Source organism: Musa acuminata, chromosome BXJ1-9 (assembly GCF_036884655.1).
Source record: "Musa acuminata AAA Group cultivar baxijiao chromosome BXJ1-9, Cavendish_Baxijiao_AAA, whole genome shotgun sequence".
In the NCBI taxonomy this organism is placed as follows: domain Eukaryota; kingdom Viridiplantae; phylum Streptophyta; class Magnoliopsida; order Zingiberales; family Musaceae; genus Musa; species Musa acuminata.
Genome location: NC_088335.1, coordinates 44310923 through 44331099, shown reverse-complemented (window position 1 = coordinate 44331099; position 20177 = coordinate 44310923). Strand labels below are relative to the sequence as shown.

Below are 20177 nucleotides of genomic sequence, written 5' to 3'. Positions count from 1 at the left end.
AATCTTGTTCTCATCCATAGTCTCAATGTTTACACATGAATAATGTGGTAGGGAAGGCATGTCTTCATTCATTTTATATCCAAAATAAAACATTTTACCAAGTGTTGGTTTTGTAATGTTTTTGAAATAAGTTTTCTTCTTTTTTATTGAAGTATTACTCAAGTTGGATTGTATGTTTTCAAAACATTTAATTATCTTTTTTTTTTGTGAAATTTTTTATTCTATTTCCTGCACAATTCAGAGGTAAAATAAGAAAAATAAGCTATCCTCCTTTGTTTTGGAGGGTAGAGTATTTTCTTTTATGTGGTAGAGATTTGGATCATTGCTCATCTTAGCATAAATTCTTCATCACAATTTGAAATTTAAAATTATATTAAAACTGCTCAAAAATTAAAATAACACATATTAATGATATTCCTTCTTACTTCAGGGATAAATAAAATACTAAAAAAATATCATAGAACAATATCAAATAATAAAATGGGAATTGTATAACCATAATATAAATTAATATATTTTAATATATAGTATAAATCTTAATAAATAAAATAATATACAAAATTATATAAATATTTTAAAAATATGATTTGATATTAAAAAAATATCGGATTAAATAATATCAAACCAAACATATCAAGGTGTCACTCTAATTCTAATTCCGATTTTAACAATGAATCGAATACCATCTATATCTATTTTACCTTCTTAAAATCAAATATTAAATAGAGGTAAAAGTATGATGTCATTTTGATGTATCCTCATCGTCAAGACCCATCTTAATCACGCCTGCCTTTTCCATTGATGCATCATGAAACATATGAATTGATATGTATCTATCAATTGCTCACAAAATAGTTATATATATATATATATATATAGTGAATTTATGAAAAAAAATTAATTTTATAATTTTTTAAAGAATACTAAAAATCATTTAACTTTGTGCCGTCGAGATTTCTACCTTTTTCATGTATGAACTATTGACGTGGTTAGCCTGATAAGATGAGACTTTTATCGTTGATTGAGACGAATACATGGACAATTGTTTAGGACGAAGGCATGACAAAAAAAAGAACGATGATCGATATGGATAGAATGATTATTTTATAAAAAAAATTTAAATTAGAAGATATTTTTTTCTTAGAATCTTGCCCAAAAATTTATGTGTGAATAAATTAGTTTCACTTTTTATTTTCATCAAAATGCTGATTATATTCATTCACCATTTTTAGCACTTAACAATTTTTTTGGGATAGAAAATTCATGTGGTAATTTCTCACCTGAAGATATTAACAAGCGCAGCATTGGGATTGGAGACGGATTGGGTGAGGAGAGCGTTCTCATGTCTTCCCACCTCTTCACCCCGAAACCTCTCTCTGCTGCCCTGCCCTCCTCTCTCTCCCCTGTCTTCTCCTCCTCCTCCGCTTCCCCTCCCTCGATCTTGTTACTCTCCCTCTCCTTCCCGTTACAGAGGAGGAGAAGATGCCGATTGAAGCTCGTGCGGGCCCAAGATTCCGATGCCGGCGACACCCAACCTCCTAAAGGGGGCTCGGTATGCAAATCGGTTTTGGGTTTCCGATGAGTTCTTGATTACATTTTGCCCTCGAATCGGAAGTAGAAATGTTGGAGTTGAGATTTCCTTGTTCTCTTCGACCTGAAGACTGTTGTCTTTGGTTGGACATGGATAACCGATGCCGAGGAGTCGTGGTTAGGTTCACCACATCACTGTTTGTTAATCGTTCTTGTTAGTGCTCGTGTATTGTCGGCAAGCGGGCAACTGTGGACTTGCCTTGACTTGCCAGGTATTCTAAAGATGTGGGCGATCTTACGTTTGGTACCAGAAAGGTGGTTTCCTGCTGAAATTTTCCTTAGCCTGCACGTGCTGGCATCCCTGTCTGGTAGCGCGATGCACCTAGATTGAACCATTGAACTTCCAGACTCCAGTTCTGATGCATTTTGTGCTAATCGGTGCCGTTTGATTCTTCAAGTTGTTGTTTTATCTTGTTGTTGATGCTTCGCGTTTTGTGTGCTGTCTTCAGTTACCCGTGTTTGAATTAATTGCCTTCACGAATTAGATGGTTGCAACTATACCTTTCTGGTATTTACTTTTTGGCTCGTGTCAATACATGCCAATTAGCTTGGTATGATTTGCTTCCTCGGTATCAAACCATGTTCCACATCTCTTACTTTATTCTTTTTGAAATTAACCCACCCCTTGGTGGTGGTGGTGGTGTGATGTCTTCGTAATATGAATGATGGGTTTGATGGAATCACTAAGCTAAAAATTTACGTTGTTCATTTTACAAAGATTTCCAGGAAGAAATTTCTGCTTCATCATTGTTGTAGCTTTGTTCTAAAACTTGTTATACTCAGTATACTGTTAAATAGAATATGATACTGGTTTTGTTCATATGTAAGTGATTGATTATGATGTTTATGATGCATGGGCACCAATCACGAGGACATTCATGCTGCATATGCACTAATCATGCTTCTTGAATCTTGATGTTAGTAATTATGGATTATCATGTTGAGTTTAATTGTGCATATGCATTTTACTCATGCCCAATGAAAGAATTCTTAGGTCTGATTTTTTATATATATTCAGCCCAAGAGCAGGAGGGACATTCTTTTGGAATATGTCAAAAATGTTCAGCCAGAATTTATGGAGCTATTTGTGAAAAGAGCACCAAAACAGGTAGGTTGTCATCTGATGTTTCTTCTAGTGTTTGAATTGTGCTTCTTTTATGGCATAATTTGCGATAATCAAAAAAATTGTATGTGACCTCATTTCAAGATATTCCCTTGTTATATGTTAACACTAGCGTCTCTCTGTATTTCTTGTTCCTAGAATAATTATAAAATGCAGCAAGTAATGCTTATTCAGATTCTAAATTTCTTAGACCACTCTCGTATTTTCTTTTACCCTTGGAGGTTGTCGATGCTATGAGACAAACTGTGGCAAATATGATTGGAACACTTCCACCTCAGTTCTTTTCAGTAACTGTTACCACGGTATGTTTTCAGTTTATCATGCTTTATTGGCCTTATGTCATAACTTTTGTTTTCTTCAACATAAGATCATAATATAGCACATTTTTCTCATTGCAACAATTATCCTTTAGTTCTCAACATGATTTTGATGCCCTTTTTCTTTTCTTTTCAGGTTGCTGAGAATCTGGCACAACTAATGTACAGTGTTATGATGACTGGTTACATGTTTAGGAATGCACAATATCGTCTTGAGTTGCAGCAAAGTCTAGAGCAGATAGCGCTTCCTGAACCAAAAGATAACATGGTATTTCAAAATTTTACTATTGAACTAAAATTATGATGAAACTTTTAATACTTCTTTTTCCTTTGATTTCTGCATCAAATTTGATCTTTACATGCCTTGCATGTTCAAGCATCACAAGGTCTTTATTGTTCTGTATGAATTTCTTTAGAGGTTTACTTTTTTAACTTTACTTGAAGTTGTATATCATTTGAGCATGTTTTTGCTGGTATAATAGTTGTGGGGAATGTCTTCAATCTCGTACTTTGACTAGCATTGATAGCCTTGATCACCAAGCAAATCAATTGCCGATCTGTTTATGGATGTCAAGCAAATCAAATCACTAACCAACAGGTAAGACAATGCTTGACATCCATAAACAGATCGGCAATTTATTTGCTTAGTGATCAAGGCTATTCGTCCCATCCATAAATAGATTGGCAATTGATTTACATCCCTCTAACCCTGTAGCATGACACAATCGGCTGCAAAGATATTGCCGATGATGTAAGTTCACATTCGAAATTGCAACGAATGAAGTTTTGCAATATCTTTTGACTATGTTATGTTTGAATAAGAAAAGTTTCACAATGATGTCAATTGTTGCCATCTTAGTAGGAGGAAACAGGAGAATGATGGTTTGATCTCTTTGACACTCTGAAACACTTTCAATTTGTAACAGTCAACTCAAGTTTGGAAGCTGCTCTAAAATATTATCATTTGCAAATGTCATTATTATGATTTAGTCGGAACTGATTCTTTGTTTTACTGCTAGTTGCTAACATGTGTCTTTCTCTTAATCCGATCAACATTTATTGCTTTCATTTAAGAGGCTACTAGGTGCACTCACTCTTCTTTATGTGATAAATCAGATAATGTTATTGTATTTGTGAGAAAGATGGATGTGATTGTATATAAGACTAAAAATATATAAAGTGGAAGGACTAATATAATTAATATGTAAGAATAAATGAGTCTACTATATTAATTGATATACATACATGTTTTGAGTAATTTTATTTTAGACCTATCAAGTTATTTGATTAATTATTAAGCCAAATAATAATAATAATAATAATAATAACACCAACAACAACCATGGTGTGAACCCAAAGTATGTTAGATCTCCAACTTTAATGAAAACATCAAGCCCTATATGTACTTTGACTAATTTGAGAGCTTAAACTTAGTTTTGATTGTGATAATTCATTTATGATAATTAAAATATATAACAATTATTCTCCACAAGTCTGATGTTCTGAACCATGATGTAGTCATGATTATGACACTTGTTAGTTTAAATATCTACATTTTTTGAAGTTTAAATTTCTACTGTTTTAATCAACTTTAGAGATTTGACATTAGATTATATTCTTTGATGTTCTTAGTTTGTATACATTGACTTGTTTGCAACTGTTGTTTTACATGTTATTACCTTGTAATTGTGTAGTAATTACGATCTCTTATACCAATCGATTCACCTATCCATGGGGCCTAGAACTATCTACCAATTGAAAGTGGCCAACAGCCTTCGACGAGGCCTTTGTGTGATTGGTTAGGTGATAGGGTAAGGTTTCATAGAGTAAGTGTCAGTTTCTTGTGTACTTTTCCTAAATGGATCTTGTTTTCGGTTTTTTGAAATCACACCATTTAAGTCTTCGATACCATCTTCTTTTTGGCTGCATATTGATCTATTTGCATAAGTAACATCAGCCATTTAAACTCCCGCTTCCTCTCCAATTTGATGGTTCAGATTTCGCTATGTCCTCATGCATCCTTAGGTATTCAAACAAATGTCATATTCCACGCTTGCACAATGACTTCTATGATCTCGTTCACTAACATACTTGCATTGTCCCGCCTAAGGAGCGAAACTTTCTACTAACCCTAGAAGATGTTACTTAAATGATTGATGTTACTTACACAAATGAATCAATATTCGGACAGAAAGATAGTATCGAAGACTTGGAAGGTGTGATTTCAAAAAATCAAAAACAAGATCCATTTAGGAAAAGTACAAAAGACACTAACACTTACTCTACGAAAGCTTACCCTATCACCTAACTAATCACAGGGAGGCCCACCGGAGGCTGTTGGCTGCTTCCAGTTGGTAGATACTTTTGGGCCCCATGGATAGGTGAATTGTTGGTCTAAGAGATCATAATTACTAGACAATTATAAGGAAATAACATATAAAACACTAGTTGCAAATAAGTCAATGTATACAAACTAAGAACATCAAAGAATATAATTTGATGTCAAATCTCTAAAGTTGATTAAAGCGGTAGAAATTTAAACTTTTAAAATGTAGATATTTAAACTAACAGGTCCTATAATCATGACTACATCATGGTTCGGAACATCAGACTTGTGGAGAATACTTGTTATATATTTTAATAATCATATATGAATTATCATAATCAGTACTAAGTTTAAGCTCTCAAATTAGTCAAAGTACATATAGGGCTTGATATTTTCATTAAAGTTGGAGATCTAGCATACTTTGGGTTCACACCAAGGTATGTTCCCGGCTTAATAATAAATTAAATAACTTGATAGGTCTAAAATCAAATTACCCAAAACGTGTATGTATCTCAATTAATATAATAGGCTCATTGAGTCTTACATATTAATTATATTAGTCCTTCCACTTTATATATTTATAGTCTTCTATACAATCACATTCATCTTTCTCACAGATACAATAACATTATCTGATTTTATCATAAAAAGAAGAAAGAGTGCACCTAGTAGCCTCTTAAATGAAAGCAATAAATGTTGATCGGATTAAGAGAAAGACACATGTTAGCAACTGACAGTAAAACAAAGAATCAGTTCCAACTAATTCATAATAATGACATTTGCAAATGATGAGATTTTAGAGCAGCTTCCAAAGTTGAGTTGTCACAAATTGTAAGTGTTCCAGTGTCAAAGAGATCAGACCATTGGTCTCTTGTTTCCTCCTACTAAGATGGCATGAATAGCCTTGATCACTAAGCAAATCATTAGTCGATCTGTTTATGGATGTCAAACATTGTCTTACGTGTTGATCATGGGTGTCATTCCTTGTTTAGTTGAGAGTTTTCATTGAGAAACTTATATATAAAGAACTGAGATTTAAATACATATTTCTGTTTGGGCAAAAAATGGTCTTTTTTTTTTTTTTCAGTTTTTCTAAGTTAATTGCAAATGAATGAAAACTTCTTTTGATTTTTTTGCTACTAAATAATAAGAATGTGAGTTGTAAGTTTGTGTACCTTCGTAAGCTTAACGTACTAACACAGTGGTGCTGTGCCTGCTTTACATTCTTTATGTAAGTTATTTTGATCAATGCATTACAAAATATGCTTCACTGGTGTCCACTTATTCTTCGTTCTTAACCCACCGGAGAAGATTGAATATTAAAGCTTTTGGCTAATATAATTTCAGATGAAACTTTGCAAAAGCATTTTGATCTGAAACTAGATAAAAAATGGCAATACAAACAATGGCGAATAAGTTATTAAAAATGATTATATAAAAAAATTAAATACTAGTCATATCATATAATTTACTAAAGATTATACTTACGTCATATAAAATAGTCAAAACATATCATCCTGCAATGCTAAAGATATCTCTAATGCTTCTCCAATCACCTTACTGTTCAATATTTAGATAATACAAAGACACATAAAAAACTTTATTTGAAGAGCGATGCTTATAAAATCTGAGTTTAATCACAAGTCTCATGTCATCTCGTGTCTCTGTTAGTGCACATCTATTTCTTTATCAGGTTAATGGCTATAATTTATTCTTTTGTTTTCTTTATTGATATTCTTTCTTTTTGCGAGTAGTGAACAACCATGTTATACACAATATTCGATGTTTGCATTGAATATCAAATACAATTTTTGCTAGAGGAGCTTTTTTTGTTCTCGCCCTTTAGAGTAATATAAGTTTGTTGTTTCATTTTTGAAAAAAAAGGAATAGCAAATAGAAGCAGAGTCACCTTTGTTTCATAGTCATATTTTTTGTGTTTCTGTTCTCTGACTTTCTTTTGTGTTGGCTTACTTCTCTTTTCCTTCCACTCCTCTCTTCTTGTTTTTCGCCTTTTTAAGTTGCTTAAAATCGACCAAAATCAGCTAACTGTGATTAAGTTTGATTAGTTCTAACCATTTGTGGTCAATTTATAGTCTTAAGGCTGAGAAATTAATCAAAACTGGAAAAATTTTATTGTTACTTATGTATCATATCTTAAATCAGAAATGCCACAATCTATGGTACCAAAGAAAGAAAATCCATGGATCTAGTGGATCTCTTTTGTGCAGATACCCAACAGATTTATACTGCTCTCAATGTGCACATGAATTTGTGCATGTGCTCATTTAAGTCTTAGTTTATGAATTCTATAATGTGATCTCAATAATCATTTCAGGATGTTTCAGATTATGCTCCTGGTACACAGAAAAAAGTTACTGGGGAAGTTATTAAGTGGAACAAGATTACTGGTCCTGAAAAGATGGATGCCGTCAAGTATATAGAATTTCTTGAATCAGAAATTGAGGAGCTGAAGCGTCAAGTCACAAGGAGGTCAGCAAATGGACACAATGAACTTTTGGATTATCTAAAATCCCTTGAACCTCAAAATTTAAAGGTATTGAAAATTGTAGCATGCTTGTGCAATTTCTTAGTTTCATACGACTTTTGTTCTGCATGAAGTTTCACCAATACCCATACCCTACTATGTAAAGCATTTTTGAGATGAGGAAAGATGCTCATGACCTGCATTATTTTGTAGGGTGTTTTCTGGTGTTCAGTTTACAGTTTTTAACATGCAACTCACTTTTTTCCAACTGCACAGCCTTCCTTAATAAGAGTAAAGTTGGAAAATAATAAACCAGTACTAGGACTAATGCAACAATGAAATAACATCTTGGATCTCTCAATGAACATCTCTGTCTTTCAATTTTGAGGCCCAATCTACTTTTTTTAACACATCTGAGCACTTTTTTTAACATCAGTGATCAAGCAATAGATGTAGGTGTTCTTGGAACAGGTTTCTTACATGACAATTCTAAACTTCATTCTTATTATGTTGTAAACATCACACTTAATTTATTAAATTTGTTTTTTTTTTCTCTAAATTGTTTCCGTATCTTCATTTTGTCTCCTTGCTGTATTGGATACTTGTTTAAATCCAAATCTGATTTTTGTGTTGGTTCATGTAGTACTGACACATCTTTCAACTAAATGAAGACTCATGAATTTATATCTAACTCAATCAATATGTATATCAAATTGTTCATCTCAAAGAAGAATTCAAATCAAACCAAAGTCAAACAAAATCAATTTTTTTAAATTTTTAGTTCAGCTTGATTTGTGTATACCTTTGATTCTTTGATGGAAGTCCATTTAATCTGAACTTTTTATTCAGTTGATGTTCAAATATATGCCCATCATTGCAAAAGGTATCTCCATGTTATTCATTCCTTAAATTGATAATTTTGAAAAGACTGTAGCCTTTCAATATTAAAAAATTGTTGATATTTAAGTGCAGTAAGTTCGGTTGGAGCATAGGCATGACATGAGGCAGATGATTAAACAAAGCAAGGTGCACTTGAAAAGAGACGAACGTAAAATTGAGTTGCACTTGCCAACAATTTAGATATATATAATTAAAATGCTGATACTGGCTCATTAACTTAAATAGTAAAGCATTCTGCTAAGAATATTATGAACAATGTGTGGAAGATATCAGCAAATAAAAGCAGTAGCAAACAAAATCAGGTTTTGGGAAATAAAGATTGGAAGATAGAAGATCTATTTGCATTATATTAGTGTGTTTAGATGAGTCATAATACTGAACACCTCACCGATTTACCCCTTACAAGAGTTATCTAAATTCACTAATTTAAAGTTCCCTGAAGCAAGTCAAGGTTTAATATGCTAGATAGGAGATGATAGTTTTCTGTCGATCCTTTGGGCCACTTTAATTTTTGTTGGCCCTTTGGGGCACTTTATTTAATTTAAAAATAAAACTTCATTTTCCTTTTTGTTTTGTGAATAAGTAAAGAGTTCTAATGGGTTTCTGGGAAAAAGTTGTTGCTAAGGATAGCTCAAATAAAATGAGATGAGTATGTTTGTTCAAAACCATGCTGGCTATGAAGAGGTGATTATGTCTACTACCTCATATTTCCTTACAGGTCTTAAACAGTACAAGTTGACATTACCAGATATTGTGATCTGAGGATGCAAGTCTTAACTGATTGTAATTGCTGCTTATTTGAACATTCATTGATACACTATGTTGTTCTTTTTTTAGTCTCAAATTTGACTTTTCTTTTAGTTACAATTATGTTAACATATTGCATCAGATATTTGTTCTTTTTACAATATTTTAAATCCTTTAATCTCAACAATTAATTGGCTCTACCACTTCATCTATACCTTTCCAATAGGGCTTTTTTTTAAAAACCAAGTTTTTATGAATAATAAATATATGCAGGACCTGACAAATAGCGCTGGGGAAGATGTTGTTTTTGCTATGAATGCCTTTGTAAAGCGTTTGCTTGCAGTTTCAGATCCTGCACAAATGAAGGTTTGATAATGTTTTTGCATACATAACTTATTTGTCCTCAGCACTTGATCAAATAGTGATGCTCACAAATTAGCTTCAGGCACATAATTTGAAAAATGGTTTAGTTAATGACATATTGACTGGGTGGCAAATTTATAATTAATCTTGTCATCTTCTAAATGAAGGCCATGATGTTGGTTCTTTTTTATGATAAAAATTTGACACAGAATTTGTTTCGTCAGATTCAAGGAACATAAATTGGTTTTGTTTGGCATAGCAGTTATGCATAGCAGTTCAAGGTCATCTATTTGGACTCCTTCCAACTCCAATGTTTTCACTCCATTGCCCCGATGTACATAAATATGTCGATGCCTTTGTTATGTGGATGTTTGTTAATCAGATAAATATGATCTGCAACAAGAAAGTGGAATACTGGAACTTCTTTAATATCAATGCAAATTGACATATTAAATCTAAGGTCTGCTTGTCCTGAAAATTTGTGTTGAGATAAAATGTCTTCATTTCTTCTACTATAATTTTCATAGGAAAATAATATCTGGGACGAAGTGATTACCTGAATAGAAATTTTCCTAGAGAAATAAATTTCAATCCAAATGGTGAACCCAGGTTTACAATGTTCCTTAAGCATTCAGCTTGGTATCTTCCCGTTCAAATGAATTTAGTTGTCTTATTTCAGCATGACACTAATTTCATGATCCCTACCTTTATTCATTCAAAATGAGCTACTTGGTTTTTATCCTATGGTCAAGTCTGCTGATCCCACTGATCCACTTATCTTCTTGTAGATTGCCGTAACACAAACAACTGCTCCGGAACTTGCCAATCTACTTTATTGGCTGATGGTAGTTGGTTATAGCATTCGCAATATTGAAGTTCGCTTTGACATGGAAAGAGTCCTTGATAATCCTCCAAAGCTTGCAGAGCTACCACCCGGGGAAGATATCTGAAAATTTGGGAGAGAAAAGTTTGCCAGTGGACATTTTGTGTTATCCATTGAATTATGTGTGCACACCTGGAAGGAAAGAAGCTTGTATTGTTTTGGCATGTAGAAGACAGCAATTGAGAAAAAGCTGTATTTGTTTCTGTAGGGTATTAATGGAGGGGATACAATAGTATCAATGATTTTCCAAAATTACTTGAATTGCAGAAAGTTATTTGATGGTGTCCTCTGCGACTTGAGATCCACTAAGAATTCTTTGTCGAGTTGCAGAGGATTTGCAGATGCAAAATATTTACTTTGAAGACTAGTGCGAGTACAACATCCCTCTTAACTCTGTAGCATGACAGTGGACTGCAAGGATATTGCCGATGAAGTAAGTTCACATTTGAAATTGCAACGAATGAAGTTTTGCAATATCTTTTGACTATGCTATGCTTGAATAGGAAAAGTTTCACAATGATGCCAATTGTTGCCATCTTAGTAGGAGGAAACAGGAGAATGATGGTCTGATCTCTTTAGTAAGAGGAAATAGGAGAATGACGGTCTGATCTCTTTTGACACTCTGAAACACTTTCAATTTATGACAGTCAACTCAACTTTACTAGCTGCTCTAAAATCTTTATCATTTGCAAATGTCATTATTATAATTTAGTTAGAATTAATTATTTATTTTACTGTTAGTTGTTAGCATGTGTCTTTCTCTTAATCCTTACTTTCATTTAAGAGACTACTAGGTGTACAAATCAAATAATGTTATCTGTGAGAATGATGAAAGTGATTCTATATAAGACTATAATTATATAAAATGGAAGGATCAATATAATTAATATTTAAGATTAAACAAGTTTATTATATTATTTGAGATGTACATTTTGGGTAATTTAATTTTAGACCTATCAAGTTATTTGAATTTTTATTAAGTCAAATAAGACTAATAATAATAACATGGGAACATACTATGGTATGAACCCAAAGTATGTTAGATCTCTTTAACTTTAATAAAAACATCAAGCCATAAATGTATTTTTACTAATTTAAGAGTTTAAACTGATTGTGATAATAGATTGTGATAATTCATATCTGATAATTAAATGTTCTGAATTATGATATAGTCATGCTTATAGTACTTGCTAATTTAAATATTTATATTTTTTAAAGTTAAAATTTTTACTGTTTTAATCAACTTTAGATATTTAGATATTTGACATCATTATATTCTTTATAATTGTCTACTTGCGATACCCTATCGGAGCTACCGTGTGATTGGGTAAGATTTCATAGAGTAAGGGTTGAATTTTGGTTTCGGTTTTTTGAAATCACACCTTCCAAGCAATGCATATTCTTTCTATCCGCATATTGATATATTTGCGTAAGTAACATCAGCCGTTCAAATTCCCGCCTTCCTTTCCAATTTGACGGTTCAGATTTTGAAACGTCATCATGCATCCTTAGGCATTCAAATGAACGGCAGATTTCACGCTCGCACGATAACTTCTATGATCTCGTTCACTAACATACTAGCGTTGTCCCGCCCAAACATCGAAACTTTCTACTAACCCTAAAAGGATCCCTCCCTCTCACACACTCTCTCTCTTACTCAGGTCGAGCCCGCGATGAAGTCCCATTGAGGTACGGGTAGTTCGATCGAGGCCTCTGTCGATGCCGATTTCTTTTTGCTTTCATTTGATTACCTTCTCCTGATATTGATTCGATTCCTGTTCTAACTGAAGGTTTGTTGGAAAATAACTGTTCATTAAATTCTCGATCCTATTTAAGAACCCCGGTGTCGCTGATTTGAACTAAATGTGTCTCGTGCTCTCGGTTCTTGTAAAGATCTTAGTTTTCTTGGTTTATATCTCGACATCGCCGACCGAAGTTACTTTGCTTATTGGTATGTTATATCTTCTCGCTGCAAGATCTGAATGCTTCGTGTTTTTGAGATTTTGTTTGAAGTAGGGATGTTTCATGTCGTCGATTCCTGTAAAAATCATAGTTTTCTTGGTTTAGGTATTCACATTTCATGTCGAAGTTAATATTCTTTGGGGTATTACTTCATTACTAGTTCTCAAGAATTTGCGATCTATGGGAACATAACAGGTAGCAAGGCCTTGATTTTTATAGGTTCCACATTGTGGATGTATGGGGTAAGTAGTGTGTGAGGTTCCTGTTTGCTTAGGGTGAGTACGGTTAGTATTTCATATTTGTTCTGCGTCACTAATGCAAACAGTTTGTGAATGGTGAAGTAGTAAACTGAAGATATATGAAACAACAAGCAATAAGATTAGGAATTTGGGAGAAGTGGGACTGTACAAGCAATAAGATTATTTCACGGTTTGAAGCATGCTGCTTTGTTCTTTATCTTTTATTGGATTATGGATCTCTGTCTAGAAACAAATATGAGGTTGTTTAAGAAATCCAATTTTTTAAAAATATAACATAAAAATGATTGGAAGATCAGTACATGGTTTTATTGTTATGATCAAATACTGGCTATGGTATGTATAGTTTTGTATTGCTCCTACACACCATTATTATTATTATTTTCTGTGATACTGCATATTACAAGTTCGTATTTTACCTACTATATTAGTATCATGCTGGTCTGATAGCTTATCAAAACCAATATTGGACCAGCATTAAAATCCATGTAGCAAATGTATAATTTTTCTTACCAATCTTCTGTTTTGTAGGTCAACTATTATTTTTTGGGCCTTTGTTGTTGGATCTTAGTTCTGGTGCATGCCTGCATTACCTTTTTTGGACTAAAACTTTTTAATTGTGATTGGCTATGGTTGCTATTGCATTTCATAGTTACATGTATTACTACTAATAAATTGTCATCATATTCTACTAAGTTTCCAAACATCATCTAATCAGCTGTTCGACACACGTTGCATGCTAGACCATTAAGTACTGCCCTTTATGGTCGGTACCACTTGGTATTTTAATCCGTGGGTTGCAAAATGCATTAAAAATATAGAAGTTACAACTTTCTTCAACTGTTGCAATTTTGTCAAGGTTAATGTTCTTTAAGGGCTGGCATATAAAGCCTGGTAATGGCTGTCTTGAAAGGGGATAATTAACTCCAAAGGTTAAAGATAGCACATTTTGAATGTTCTGAAAATTGGCCAATTCCAAGATTTCAGAAACATGGTGAAAATTGTGTTGATCAGTTACTAGAAGGATGAATCTAGGAACATAGAACAAAAAAAAGAATTAAGTGGAAGTCTATCTGAACTTGATAGATTAGATACAGATGATTCATATGGCCAGGTTAAGTGAGACAAAGCATAACTTCTTTGATTGCTGTAACCTATGGTTGGCCATAGCTATGCAATTCAAGCTAAGCATGAGCATAAACACCATCTGGTATCATTGATTCTATATGTAATGTCCTCTATTTTATAGAAGACTTTGGGAATCACCAGTAAAGGCCACTAGCTGCCAACGTCTGTGTATTATAGTTACGTACAATAAGTCGCAAATTTGTAACAATACAGATTCATATGTTCAGTCAGAAGGCTGCTGTTGCATCTATTCGTTAAGTTATTTTCAATAACAAGTAATTTAAAGCCATTATTAATGCATCTTTGTTCCAATATTAGTTGCCTAATGTTTTTCACCATATACTTGGTCAATGATGGAATAAACATACAGTATTTCTTTTACCTCTATTTTCTCAGTGACCTTTCCTTTAACCAGGCTGTAGTTGGCTTTCCCTGGACATCCTCATTCCTAGGCAAAGTAGGTAAACAAAGACACCTTTGTTATTCTTAGCTGATAGTTGGTGAAATGCTATTAATTTTAAATTTTGATATGACCAGTGATTTAAAAAGCGCTAGGCGCCAAAAGGTGCCAAGGTCCAAAAATGCCCGAGGCGCTAGGCGCTCGCCCGAGCGAAGCGAGGCGCTAAAATATAAAAATATAAAATATAATTAATAAATATAATTATTTAAAATTTTAAATAAAAATATAAAAATATATAATATAATTAATAAATATAATCACATTAACAGTATAAACCTGCTGACGGAGAAACGAGGAAGCAGCGGCGGCGGCAGCAGCGGCAGCAGCAGCGGCGAGCGGCGGCAGCGGGAAAGGGAAAGGGAGCGAAAGGTATGAGCAGCGGGAGGCCTCGAGGGAGGCGCGAGCGGCGGGAAGGCTCGCGGGAGGGCTCGCAGGAGGCGAGAGGGCTCGCGGGAGGCACGAGCAGCGGGAGGGCTCGTGGGAGGCGTGAGTAGCGGGAGGGCTCGAGGGAGGCACGAGCAGCGGGAAGGCTCGCAGGAGACGCGAGCAACGAGAGGGCTCGCAGGAGGTGCGAGCAGCAGGAGGGCTCGCGGGAGGGCTCGCAGGAGGTGCGAGCAGCGAGAGGGCTCGCGGGAGGCGCGAGTAGCGGGAAGGCTCGCGGGAGGGCTCGCGGGAGGGCTCGCAGGAGGTGCGAGCAGCGAGAGGGCTCGCGGGAGGCGCGAGTAGCGGGAAGGCTCGCGGGAGGGCTCGCGGGAGGCGCGAGCAGCGACAGCGGCGAGCAGCGGCAGCGGGAGCAGCGGTAGCGAGCGACGAGATCGCGATCGGGATCGGGATCGGGATCGAGAGCGGCAGCGGCAGCAGGTTAGTGTTGGGTTAGGGTTAGGGTTAGGGTTGGGGTTATATCGGTTTAGTTGGTTCGATTGAACCAACTAATAATCGAACCAGGACCGAACCAGACCTAAAATTTTGGTTCGGTCGCCTTGGTTTACCCAGGCGCTCGCCCGAAGCGCCCAGCGCCTGGGCTCGGGCGAGCGCCCAGGCGGCGCCTGTTTGAAGCGCGTCACCTGGGACATTAGTGAGGCGCTCGGGCCTTGCCTCACCTCGCCCGAGCGCCTAGGCGAGCGCCCGAGCGCCTAGGCGAGCGCCCGAGCGCCTTTTGCAATCACTGGATATGACAATGATAAGTATTAGGATATAGCTTTTAGATTATGTTCAGTTGTCCGATGTAGCTCTATAGTTGATTTGCTTGTGAAAATGCAATTAATCTAAAATAAAGTTCAGTCTTGATTTATAATTGAGATTAGAATTGAGTAAATAGTACATTGTTTTATTCTATTATTATGTAAGCTACTCATAATCTTTATTTTAGTTCACTTTGGAAAAAACAATATTTATTTTAATTCACTTGCTCGTAGTAGCATAGGCCATGAGTGAAGTGTAGGCTTCCAACTTTAGAACATGGACTGAAATAGCGGGTGTGTATTGTCTTGCATCTATGTATTACTTTTGAATGGTTGAATGAATGCAAGAATAACATTTCCATCTTGCACACCACAATCAAATAGTGAGCCTTAAGATTTATATTTATACAGGTGAAATTTGGTCAATACGTTTGAAGGCCTGAAGCTGAGACGACATTAGTGAAGTAGCTGATATACATGATTTATCCCCAGTCAGTCACTTGATGGGCCAAGGTTAGGTTATTTTATTATCAGTTTTGCTCACATCTTAGCTTGTAGCCTGAGACATTTTTCCTTTAATCTTTTGTTGGTTATTGGCGGGACCAATTAATTCCAGTTTTACAAATCCCAATTTCATACCTGAAAATCTTGTAATTTGATCCATTTGCCTGCCCATTACATGAGTTGCAATCTGGTTGAAGGATCAGTTTAGTTTGTGCTTTATACAGAATCTTCTTGGCCCCATAGTATCGATCTCAACTTGATGAATTGGGCATACATTAAGAGCTTAAAGAGAGAAAAATATGCTGTCACACTCACATCCACATTTTTTTAGGCATAGAATTCTTTTCAATTACACAGCACCACTGCGATGTTGTTATCACATGATAACCTTGTCTAGAATATATAAGCTATTATAAAGATGAACATGCATGATATTTTCATGTTATTTTATCTTGGTTTACAGAACTTTGAAAATTTCATCTTTAGTGGTGCTACATTTCTTTGTCTTTTCCTTTTTTTTAGGAGTGATGAGCAGTTCCTTTTATTTATTAAAAGTTGGACCAGCAAATCTCAACAGAAAGTGCATATGTTATACTCACAAGCTTTGTCCATAAAGATGAACATGCATGATGCTCCAAACTTTGTCCATGTATGTGTTTAGCCTATTTTATTGGGAAAATTGATTGTAATTTTTCCTTATGGGAATCATTCTGTGTTGTACAGACGTCTAACCAGGCTTCTAAGCATTTACGACCAGAGATGCTATAGTCAATGCTCAAGCACCTATCAAGGGCTAAACCTATTCTAGTGAGGCTGGCATCCTTGATAATGAAAAACATCATATTAAGACAATGTAAGATATTTTTTATAGATTAAATGCTGTAAGGCCTAAACCTATACTAGTTGCAGCTGTTCCAAATGGTTGAGGGAGGATGGACATGATCTGAATTCCACCTGTGATATCTATCACTTGAAGACCCAACACATGGTTAACAACTTAACTCTTAGAATCTTAATCCAAGATGTAAATAGACTGAATGCTGTGAACATTTTCAAGATAATGTTGACTGTCCTTGTGGCATCAATGCGATTAATTTCATTCCCATCTAATCTGTTATCTGATATGCCTACATCATAATCAATTGCGTGAAATGAAGTCAAAATTTTACAAAAGCAAAATATGAGCCCGGGTAACTAAGTAGTGCTTAATTATAAAAAAAACTCCTTTTTTTTAAATGCAAGAAAACTGAATGATACTAAGAACATGTTCTCTATTTGAAAATGAACTTGAAAAACTTGTTTTCTAATTTTCAATTTTGTATAAGCTTTGGAAAATTGTAGAAACTGGTTTCCAAATTTTGCACAGATTCATGGTGCTTAGATTAGTTTATCATCATCATCATTATTGTTGCTAACTTGCTATAGTTGTCCTCCAAGCAATTAGTAGCAGTGCTGTTTCCAGGCAGGCAATAGATTAAGTTTGTAATCAATAATCATAATCATTGTTCCTATAGTTGCCATCTAAGCTAGTGGTAGCAGTGCTGTTGCCAGGCAAGCAATAGAAGCTACTGCAAGTGCTGGTCAAACTAGCAACAACATCTGCTACAATCACCAGTCAGGCAAGCAACAGTTGTTGTTGTATTTGACCACAAAGTCTACTGCACATGCATATGCTTACCTAGCAAGCAGTAGCTAGCTAGTCCTCGATGTCATTGGCCATACGAACATTGTCAGCAGGCCATTTCCTGTGGCCAAACATGTAAGGTCATCAGTCGTCCACTTGTCCCTTGTACTCGGGTTAGAACACTTGAAGTTTAAAATAAATTCAGCATGGAACGGAACTTTGCATATGATTTGACACTTATTAGTATATGGTTCGTTTGTTCAGCTACTGGCAGCTGGTGCCTAGAACAAAAGGTACACTTCATTTCAGATAGCTCTCTTTGATGCAGGTTCCTTGCATTTAAGCGCATATGTGTCATTAGAATTGATAGAGTAGCTCAATCTGGTGTTCTAATCTAATCCTTAGGCAAGAAACCATGAATATGTATTTTTTGCTCAAAGCATTCAATATCAGTCTTCAATTTTATTGTTTCTTTTTTTGTATAGTATGATTATCTATATGAAATATTCAGTTATGTTGAATTCTGCCATGACCAGAGTTGTTTAGAGGCATTTTATATCTTGAAATAACCAAGCATGTTGATCTAAAAGCTGTTTGAGGCATTTTTTAATCTGGCCCTTGAGTTATCCTTTATTTACTGATGGATGTTTGTTTGGTTTGTTTTCTAATGTTCAGTCTCTTTGTTCCTGTATTCCCATTAGGTTTTGCATATACTGAGTGAGTGGGGCATCCCTTATGGAAGTTATTAATGATCGATAAATATAGTGAAAAGAGATTGGTTACTAGAAGTGTCATGCCTTCAGGTGACAAACATCATCCTCTTTTTGTTAAGAAAGTGGCTTTAAGGGAGTTGCCTAATGAATCTAGGAATATTAACAACAAGCCACCTATAAAGTCTCTTCCCAAAGAGTCTGTGAAGCAACTCACCCCCGATTCTAGGAAGGTGGCTGGGATTAAGAGGCAGCAACCTGATGCTCCACCCAGTCCTTCCAGTTATCAGCCCCAAGGGAAAATTTCTCCACTTGCAAATATTGTTTATACTCGTAGAAAGCTCGAAACAGAACAAGGCAAGATGGGTGATTTTGTCAATATCAATCATGCTGAATCTCCAGAATCAAGGAAGCTTAGCAACAACTGCACAAAAATACCAAATATGCCGAAAAATTTGATTCAGGAAGCTAAGGCGAGTTATCCATCACATGTTTCTGATGCAGTTACTTCCTTGGCTGCCTCATCTGTGGGACTATCATTTCCCCATGTTCATGGGAAACCCATCTCTAGATTAACAGGTCCAGAACCACTAGATTCAGTGTCTGCTGCTGGGTGTTCTTTCACTGCTGACCCTCACAAAGTGAATAATGAAGGTTGGAAAGACAGGTTCCTTAGGCTGCAGATGTTCCTAAAGACCTGTGATCAGGCAAACCAGGAAGATTATATACAAAGTAAGTTGCATTTAGATTATGCTATACCGCAATACAACGTCATAATATCCCAACTAAATGTTCATTATTCTGTACTGCAATACATCTGATAAATTCACTATATTTTAAGCTTCTTATATGACCTATTAATGGTATCAGTGCTTCGATCTCTATCTGCCGTTGGCCGAAGTAGGCATGCTGTGGAACTGGAGAAAAGAGCAATACATCTGTTGTTGGAGGAAGGTAATCCAGATGTTTCTTAGAACGCTTGTTTATGGTGCTAATTTGTCAACATTTCCAATATAAACTGCTTTAACTTTGGTAAAAAAAATATGAAAAAAGCCAAATCATTAATCTTAATATGTATGCTGTAATTTGTTCTTGATATTTGAGGGTGTGATGTAATTCTCATGACTAACTACGACATACTTTATACTTTCTTTTTTTTTCAGGCAAGGAGTTGCAACGTATGAAAGTTCTTAATGTTTTGGGTACACCTTCAAATGATCATGCATCCACTCCAAGTCAGGCACCCTTTTCTCTTGCAAGCAGAGCTCCAGAGTCATAAATACTTCCTTGTTAGAGTGTGTAAGAGAACATATTGTTTTAAGGAATTTTTGTACTTGTTTTCTGCTTTAGTTTAGATTACCTTAATTCACGTGTCTCTCAGGAGTAACATGTAAAGGTTTATTATTATCGGATGTTTTATTTGTATGATCTTTAAATGAACAAGTTCTTGGTTGCCAAAATCAGCAATCTGTGCCTGATGATGCACCCACCATGTTTTTAGGTTATTTCTTGCTTTGTCCGTAGATTATGATCAATCATTAGGCTTCATCTTTGAGAATTAACAGATTATTATTTCCCACAGATCTGATGCACCAAATTGTCATGAGTTACACAGTA

The 20177-nt window shown here is 35.2% G+C and overlaps 2 protein-coding genes across 8 annotated transcripts; both read left to right on the top strand.

The window, feature by feature from the left end:
• Positions 1 to 1306: 1306 nt before the first annotated feature.
• On the top strand, positions 1307 to 10995 carry LOC135593705 (uncharacterized). 2 transcript variants are annotated; one of them, XM_065083939.1, is made up of 7 exons: positions 1307 to 1552; positions 2609 to 2698; positions 2935 to 3015; positions 3167 to 3298; positions 7692 to 7910; positions 9762 to 9854; positions 10640 to 10995. In XM_065083939.1, the coding sequence occupies exons 1-7, from the start codon at positions 1343 to 1345 to the stop codon at positions 10799 to 10801; spliced, it is 987 nt and encodes a 328-aa protein (XP_064940011.1). In that variant the 5' UTR covers positions 1307 to 1342; the 3' UTR covers positions 10802 to 10995. The 2 variants fall into 2 exon arrangements, with proteins under 2 accessions (XP_064940011.1, XP_064940012.1); XM_065083940.1 differs by lacking the exon at positions 1307 to 1552 and adding an exon at positions 1598 to 1707.
• Positions 10996 to 12305: 1310 nt separating this feature from the next.
• LOC135585064 (uncharacterized) lies at positions 12306 to 19988 on the top strand. 6 transcript variants are annotated; one of them, XM_065083935.1, is made up of 7 exons: positions 12318 to 12423; positions 12525 to 12685; positions 16134 to 16235; positions 16950 to 17079; positions 18552 to 19292; positions 19431 to 19514; positions 19724 to 19988. In XM_065083935.1, the coding sequence occupies exons 5-7, from the start codon at positions 18599 to 18601 to the stop codon at positions 19837 to 19839; spliced, it is 894 nt and encodes a 297-aa protein (XP_064940007.1). In that variant the 5' UTR covers positions 12318 to 12423; positions 12525 to 12685; positions 16134 to 16235; positions 16950 to 17079; positions 18552 to 18598; the 3' UTR covers positions 19840 to 19988. The 6 variants fall into 6 exon arrangements, with proteins under 6 accessions (XP_064940008.1, XP_064940005.1, XP_064940007.1 ...); XM_065083936.1 differs by lacking the exon at positions 12525 to 12685 and having other exon boundaries at positions 12306 to 12423; XM_065083934.1 differs by lacking the exon at positions 16950 to 17079.
• The last annotated feature ends 189 nt before the right edge of the window (positions 19989 to 20177 follow it).

Excerpts from the sequence above, each read along its gene's own strand:
- LOC135585064 (XM_065083933.1), top strand. The coding sequence starts at position 18,599 with ATGATCGATAAATATAGTGAAAAGAGATTGGTTACTAGAAGTGTCATG. Across the intron at positions 19,293-19,430 it reads CCAGGAAGATTATATACAAA|TGCTTCGATCTCTATCTGCC; the intron begins GTAAGTTGCATT and ends TAATGGTATCAG. Across the intron at positions 19,515-19,723 it reads ACATCTGTTGTTGGAGGAAG|GCAAGGAGTTGCAACGTATG; the intron begins GTAATCCAGATG and ends TTTTTTTTTCAG.
- LOC135593705 (XM_065083939.1), top strand. The coding sequence starts at position 1,343 with ATGTCTTCCCACCTCTTCACCCCGAAACCTCTCTCTGCTGCCCTGCCC. Across the intron at positions 3,016-3,166 it reads TTTCAGTAACTGTTACCACG|GTTGCTGAGAATCTGGCACA; the intron begins GTATGTTTTCAG and ends TTTTCTTTTCAG. Across the intron at positions 3,299-7,691 it reads CTGAACCAAAAGATAACATG|GATGTTTCAGATTATGCTCC; the intron begins GTATTTCAAAAT and ends TAATCATTTCAG.